The sequence below is a fragment of the Toxotes jaculatrix genome, chromosome 13 (genome assembly GCF_017976425.1).
Source record: "Toxotes jaculatrix isolate fToxJac2 chromosome 13, fToxJac2.pri, whole genome shotgun sequence".
NCBI classification, from domain to species: Eukaryota; Metazoa; Chordata; class Actinopteri; family Toxotidae; genus Toxotes; species Toxotes jaculatrix.
The window spans coordinates 15,666,274-15,674,363 of record NC_054406.1 but is presented as its reverse complement, the minus strand read 5'-3'; the positions used below and the strand labels follow the sequence as shown (position 1 = coordinate 15,674,363).

Genomic DNA, 8,090 nt, shown 5'->3' with positions numbered 1-8,090 from the left:
GAGAGTGGGAGAGAGAGGGAGGGTGAAAGAGAGAGAGAGAGAGAGAGAGAGAGAGAGAGAGAGAGACGCGCAGAGAAGGAGCAGGTCTGCAGTCTGAATCTTGGCGTCGCACAGACCCGAGACGACGCTGTGGCCAAGCGCTGCCATACTGGGAATACATGCATACTGCATATTTCTCTCTCTGACTACACTCCTCCAACGTTGGTCGAGAACTTATAAAGACGAGGTGATCTTTTTTTTTTTTTGCTTGGATCCGGATAACCTCTGTGGCTCTCCATCATCCGCCGTTCGTTCATCTGAATCTCTGTCTAATGGCGAGTGAAAACGTGGATAACAAATGCTGTTATTAACTGGAGATACATTAAAGATAAGGACAGATAAGTGCCGCGGGACAAACTGAAGGAGGAATCTCCTGGTTTTTTGACGTGCGTCTGGTAATATCAATTACATATGTGGAGCGGACGAGGGATTTTCGTGATTTTTTACGCGTGCGGGGTAGATCAGTGACCACTTGAATCACGTCTCCCCTTTGGTTTGCCTTTCCCTCCTTTTCCCCCTCCTTTAGGTGTGAAATCTATCTTCTCAGACAGAGACTCTGAACCCCTCGGTCCCCGCATGACATGGTTCAGTCCAGCTGCGAGATCCGAGCCTCCTCCATGCATTGGGATTTTTCTCAGCGCCGACACCGAGTGAATCTCCCTTTTCTGACCATCTGAGAACTATCGTGCCTGCCAGACCAGAGATAAAGCCCTGCCATGACCGCCGCTTCAAATCGGGACGGAGCAACGGGACTTGCGAGGAGACCGGAATGCGCCTGCAGGAAAGGGGACGGAATACGGATTTTTGCTCTAATGAAGGCGGGAGTTCAGGCGCACCGTTGGAGCCGGGTGCTGTTCTTCTATATGGGGCTACTGGCCGCCTCAGTAAAGGGTAAGTCCCCGTCTGTGCAGCTGAAGACATGCAAAATGCAGCAGGCATACCCAACTCCACCGCCCACCCTCCCCGATCTCTCTTGACTGAATACAAATCAGCATCAGCAACACACACACTCATCCTAAAGGCGCATTTAGGATCAGCCTCGCTGTGATGTCGCTGTTCCAGCACCCAAAGTTATTAATAGAGGAGAGGTGGCTGGTCGGGTGGCTATTTTGGTGGCAGCGGATCCTCAGGAATTGTAACTGAGCTTCTGTCTACCCTCGACTCTGTTGATGCGTGTCATTATAGGACTGTTTTAGGCGATTTGGATGGAACAGAGGGTGGGTTAAATGAGCTGTGGGCATGTTTAAATAACCATCGTGTGTGAACGCGGCTGCCTACAAAGGAGGTTTCTCAGGTGAAGAGACAGCGTTAGTGCAGCATGAGGAAATCAGTTGAAGTGGTCAAGCAGGCGGCTGATTATTATGCTGTTCAGAGTCCAAAAGGTGTGTGTGTGTGTGTGTGTGTGTGTGTGTGTGTGTGTGTGTGTGTGTGTGTGTGTGTGTGTGTGTGCGTGCGTGTGTGTGTGTGTGTGTGTGTTGTTCTTCCTGAGTTTCACCCTTCAGATAAAGATAAGATAGAGATTCTCCACTTTCTCAAGTAAAACATCTATGAAAAACATTTCGTGTCGACTGTAGTTTGTCTTCCCCTCTTTCTGTGTGAGTGTGTGTTGTGTAGGCTACTTGAGCGTGCGCGCGCGCGCGCATGTGTGTGTGTTCGTGGACAGGGGGCTAGGGGTGTTGGTAGGCCTAATTAACTGACTCTGGGTTTTCTGTCCTTGATGAACTGCAAATTGAAACCTTGCAACCGGAGCTGGGCATTCAACAGATTATCATTACTATTCATTTACTTTCACGTCTTCGATGTGTTTCTGAAAGGATGAAATCAGTGACTTGAGTTACTGATCTATGATTTTATCTCTTTTCTTCCCTCTGTAATATGGGCATTCCTTACGAAAAGCATGTGGCGTTATTTAGAGCCTGGGCTTTTCGGGGAACAGCCGCAATGATTTTTTTTTTCCCCATCCCGAGCAGGTCCTTTGGCAAAGAAAGCCAACCGTTTTATCACTGTCTTGGCTCCGCACCGCTAAATGGGAACTATTTTTAGCAAAAAGCCAAGAATACTGCCACGACCACAATATGAATTTGACAGTGAGTCATGGCTCTGTGTTCGCCCACTCATACCTTTGGTTGGACAACAGATCATCCACGAGTGAGTGGGAAACGGGCACATATTCAGCACCAGTAGGCCTTATTAACTCACACAGTATGAGTGAGGTTTATGTTTGAGCATTATTCTTTTCTCTTTTTTTTTCTTCTCATGTCTCCACCATGTAAGTGACACTTTGTCACCCACCTTTGCTCAAACTCGTGCCGTGAACCAGCCAGGTGGTTTTGTGGTAAGATGGAAGTTTATCACACACTCAGCTCGGTCCCAATGATACTGACAAATCTCTCCTGACTTCCCTGTGGAGTAAATCTCATTGCGGCTGTATTCGTGGGAGGCAGCTTGTTTTATTTGCGTTGAGGGAGCTTTTTTTTTATTATTATTGCACCCCCTCTTGCCGTCCGAGTCTACTTTTGGAGCCAGTAAAGCGACTCTAAGTTATTGCACATATTTACGAAGAGCAGGGAAGGCTAGACTATCTATCTAGTCCCCTGTAACAAACGTTTACTTTAAACGGTCTCGATAAATATGTTTGAATATCACACGCCGGCGTTGAGGTGGTCTGGCGCGTCCCCTCTGTGGTGCAGCCACCAGCAGTTGCCCCATCCTCCCATTGAGCGGCACCAGAGCCTCACACTATGCTGAGAGGCGGAGCGGAGAGGGAAGAGGAGACCTGGGGTTCGTGACATTTCTCTACCCACACACTTCATCAAACCAAGGCATCTGGCCAATTAATGACCAGCAACGGCTGATACATGCGTGATGTTACACGTTGGCCGACTGATAAGACTGTTCCTTCCTAGCCTAATCTTTGATAAGCATCATTAGATGTATAGGATGCGTGTATGCTTTTATGCTGTCTTCATTTGTCAACCAGTTTTGCTTTAAACAAATTTCAGCCTCCCTTGCAACCTTATTATCGTTCCCAAGGGCCACACAGACAAAGACAGAGATGTGCGAAAGCCTTCTGAAAGAGAGATCTGATGAGAGCAGTGCGCTGTCTCCACGGGATCAAAACCAGCTGTCCCAGTGGACTCGTAGCTCAATAATCGGTAATCAACCTCTATTCACTTAAACGCACGGAGGAGAGAATGCAAAGGCCGGGGAGATGGAAAGAAAGGCGAAGGGAAGGGAAAGAGGAGGCAGATTGGGGATGACGCGTCTTTCCAATCTGGTGCGTGTTTCGGCTCCCCCCCTCGCTCCAGCTCGACCGGCGTTTAGATCCTCCGTCAGCCGCGCATGAGACAGTCGCTCAGCATGTCCATTTACACGCAAGATCACGCTTCGTGGTCCTCTCCTCTCCTCTCCGCCACGCTGTCCTTTATTTAAAGGCACCGCGGCGCGCTCATGATGCAACTTGCAGTAATGTTATGAGGACTGGAGGGCTTGATCCCGCTTTCCTTTTTATCTTTTTCACTTCATGACATTTGCTTGTATTCGTACAGTCATGAGGCTCTTGAAGAAAGAGACAAGGATTGTGTGTGTGTGTGCACGCGCGCGCACAGAAAAGTCTAGAGGGGGGTAAGAGAGTGCGGTAACGCGTGTGGGCCGTTGTGTGAATGCTTTTCCCTTTACCCCTTTTTCCATTTTTGAAGTTTCACAAATCAAAGATAAAAAAAAAACCACAGGCACAGATAAAAGGCAATGAACCTTAAACTGATCCGATTTTAATTGGAAACACTTTCACTGCACCTAAGAATGGAATTAGGGATTAGAGTGAAATCTAATGACTGGAACACTATATGGTGACATTTTCAGCAACCCGGACAGCGACAGTCGCCGCTGAATTTGCCGCTCAGCTGAAGTCCTCTTCAGCACCATGGACAGGTCCGCCGGCCCTCAGCCTCACTTACAGCTGCTCCTCAGTGGAGGGTTAGCTGGCTTCATAAGTTAGGATTTCTCCAGTGTTTCCATGGCTTTGTACTCTCAATTAGACACAGACCTCAGACCCTTATTTTACCAGATCACATCACGAAGGTTTCTGCTGTTGGTTTTTAATACAAATTTTTACTAAGTAAAAAATGCCAGCTATTGTTTTCTGCTTATCAAATGGGAAGATTTGCTGATTTTCTGTGTCTCATGTCTCATCTTTGGATGTTTGGACTGGTTGGTTGGACAAAAACCAGCAATGTGAAGGTGTCAGCTTTAGGAAATAGTGTGGCTGCAATAGACTATCTTAGTGACATTCCTAATTTTTGCTGGGAACTGCTGATGATCTTCACTCGAAGATCAGTGTAAATCCCAACCTCCACTCTGTCAATCACCATTATGGAGGCACTGTATTATCGCCTTGATAATGATATGTGCTAGCTAAGCTAGAGTTGGTTTGAGAACACAGGTCACTTGGTTAAAAATGTTGTATTGACCTCCAGGAAGTCGTATCATCCTATTATGATCAAACCTTTATACAAACATTTCCATAAATCCTATGTTCCACATGTATGTTTTGATTCTGTCATTATGGCCGCCTCACTTCCCCTTTTTTCTCACCTCTCTCCCACCTGTCTGCCTGCTACTCTCAGTCTCAAATCCTCCACTACCTGCACGCTCTGTTGCTTCCTATCTCCCATCTGTTCTCTATATTCACCATTGAGCAATAAAGGACAGGATGGGAGCTGAGAAACAGATGAGAAGTGTCTGCAATGCAAAGCTGGCGTGCATCGCCATGATGTTACTTTTACCACTCGTGTGAAGGAGAGAGAGCTGTGGAGTGGGAGAGAGAGCCTTGGTCAAGATGAAGATGGAGATCGTAAAGAGGTGGCCCAGGGAGGAAGAAAACAGCAGAGCAGCAGGAAAGAATAGACAGAGGGTAGGAAGAGGCAGATTCGACTTGTTGGAGGAGAGCGTTGATAAGCTTACAGCAGCTGAGAGATAATCTGGGCCCTATGTTTCTGAGCCTTAGGAGTGCTGGGTGATTTTCCTCTCTTTAGTAAATGACCTATTTGGAGGGCTCATTTTCTTATCAGGCATCAAGCAGACTCCTATTTCAGCATCTAGCAGCGTGTAAGTAAGCTTGTGGGCACATGTATGGGTGTATTTGGATCAGTCTGTGAGTTGCCACCCCCATTCACTCTAGGATGATTAGACCAAAGTGTTGACAAGCAGGTCATTAGCAAGCTCGAAAAGGGCCGCTGAGAGACGAGATATGTGCGTGTGTGTGCCACGCGTGCACGCCAGCGCCAGCACGCAGCCTTCAGAAGATGCAAATGCCTCGTCCTCACGAGCACCCTTATTTGCCCGCCCACCTGCTGATGTGTCATCCTGCTCCTGTCTCTGTCTTCCCCTTGTACCTTCTCCCTCTATCCTCCCTCCATCCATCCCTCCCACCACCTCCCCCTTTCCTCCTCCATCCTCCTCTCTGGTGATTCACACTGTCATCTGTCTCCAGATGGCCAGAGCTCTGTCACAGTGCTTCGTCACACTGATCACATCCACACCAGTGACGCACACGCACTCACTAATTCATGCACCCCCCCCGCCCCCCCCATACTCATAACACAAACTGAATCATTAGACCTTATGAACTTATAGCTAGATGCACGTGTGTGGAATTTCTTGATTAAAGTGGCACTCAGTGAGATGTTGAGGAACATCCAGTTCATTTTCAATAAAGTTCAATCGCCTCCTCTTGCTGTTTCATCTATTAAATAGTTAACTGCGTTATTAGAGCTTGATGGTATTGCTATATTAGTAAAAGAGTTTGATTTCATTAAATACAACATATACACATTTGAACCGAGGCATTTCTATATCTTGGGGCTCTGGTTGTAAAGTCAATAGTTCAAATCTAACACAAGCACAGAAGAATCGTGGTGGAAGACAAATGAGAAATACTCTTCCTTCAAATGTGACTCTCAGCGAGTCCCTGAGCACAGCAGTGAATTAATAAATGTATATTTTGGCTGCTTTACTTATCCAGGGAATATAAATCTAGCACCGTTGCTCTTGTGCTTCACATTCACAGTGTACTCCTGTGAGCTCTTCTGTTAAGCTGCAACTATCTACTATCAGCATTTTAGCATTTTCAGCTCATCTAAAAACACTGGATGGTGGCTGGAAGGGTTGTGGCAAGGTGCCCGCCCAAGGATATGATTCCTCATAATTCTTGAGGCAAAAGTGGTTTTCACTGAACTTTTTTCCTGTTCACATTTCCCAGTCCCAGCTCCGTTAAACCGGTCAGCTCCCAGATGTGCATATGTGCGACTGATGTGCAATTGCTGTGAGGCAAGATATGTCAGGAAAAGAACATAAGTGCTATGTCAATCTTCCCTGGATAACCAGAGGTGAAAATAAATAATAAAATAAAAAAAAATCCATAGCTTACATCTCTCTGAGCCAGGTATGGCAGCAAAGCTATAACACAGAAGACTCAATCTTGATTCAGATTCTCCTCCTGGTATTATCAGACATCGGAATTTGCTCCAGCTACAGTAAATCCCTACAAACTGAAAGGCAGATGTTGATGCCCTGTCTGTCTTGTATAGACACAAAGCTCAGGCAGGGGTTTCTTTAGCTTCCTGATTTACACTGTTCTTAACAGATATCAGTGATCCCAGAGATTGAAGATTAGATCCTGGGCAGGAGGTATCTTGTCCTTGTCCTTGTCTTTTTTTTTCCCCCCCTTCCTGTACCACATCGCTCTGTGTTCAGCGTATAGGCAATCTGTCAGTGGTCTTTTTCTGGGAAAGAGGCAGAGTCATCATGTGGGGTGGGGCGTGTGTGTGTGTGTGTGTGTACTGACTTTCATCAATATCTTTTAGGGCTCAAATTTCTGATTATTAGGATGAACATTCTGTGGCACAGGTATATAGGAGTTAGTAGTAATCGAAGATTGTTGAAGAATATGGAGCTTAGGTAAAGGTTCAGACTTATCAGATTAAATGTGGTCAAAGAGTAGTACCAGGAGACTGTGTTCAGTCTTGTGGGACCACTTGTACATTTTCTAGCATTTGCTATTACTTTGTAGTTTGTGCATATGAGATACAACAGGGTTGTTTTTTGTTGTTGTTGTTGTTGCTTTTCTGTTTCCTTTGTAGGAAGTGTGTTTGCCAGAATTAATCACCCTTAAAGTGTCCAATGTCCAGACCTGTTTAACCTAATGTTACAAGAGTTGTCTGCTGTCTCATGTTACGTGTTCTGCTGCCATGGAGGATATCAATGTCTAATGAGCGGAAATGAGACAAAAGCGTCTCCTGACGTCTTTACTGCAGAAATGGACCAGACAAAAATTATCTGCCAAGCAGGCAGGAAATACAGAGTCACGTTTGAAGACGGCAAACCAACAAGACGTCCTGAAAAACTGTAAGAGTGTCCTCTCTTATATTTGGGCTAAATTAAATAAAAAGATCGCTGAATATCACATTTAACGATATTCAACTTTTATCAAACATCCTGAATTTCTGTGCAAATTAGATGCAGAAGTGTGCCAAAAATGTCTCAGGTGTTGATTGATCAAAACTGAGTTAATGTTGTTATCAACTCTATTATCTTAACTAATTATCATAGACTTGGTTGCTAATCTGACAGACTACCAAAATAAGTTGGTTTTTTTTCCACACAATCTTTAAAATAGCTTGAGAAAACAACAAGATTTGTTTGCTTTAATTAACACATGAATTGCCAGTGCAAAAGTTTCATATCCAATGTGGTCAGCAGTGTGGAAATGCACTAGGTAACATTATGGGGAACAGTAACAATTTATTTATTTTTTTTACACAAACTGCAATCATATGAGAGTGATGCATGCAGCCCATTAATTGTGACTGTGGTCTCCAGCTGGCACTCCAGCCTTCCTGGAGGGCAGTTAGAATCCGAATTGAAAGGTTAATGTGTACAACAGTAAGTTGAAGTGAGGCTGATTGATCGTCTGCTGCTCATCCATCTCTCGGTGATAGATAGAATAGTCCTGCCGGGATGGTCATGACCTGACCTTTGGATCAGCGCTTCCT

The 8,090-nt window shown here is 45.4% G+C and overlaps 1 protein-coding gene across 1 annotated transcript in view; it reads left to right on the top strand.

The window, feature by feature from the left end:
• Nucleotides 1–755: 755 nt before the first annotated feature.
• csmd2 (CUB and Sushi multiple domains 2) overlaps nucleotides 756–8,090 on the top strand; it is a 224,401-nt gene continuing 217,066 nt past the window's right edge. Inside the window, exon 1 of the mRNA XM_041052918.1 lies at nucleotides 756–930. Coding sequence (XP_040908852.1) covers nucleotides 756–930 — 175 coding nt within the window. The remainder of the gene's footprint in view (nucleotides 931–8,090) is intronic.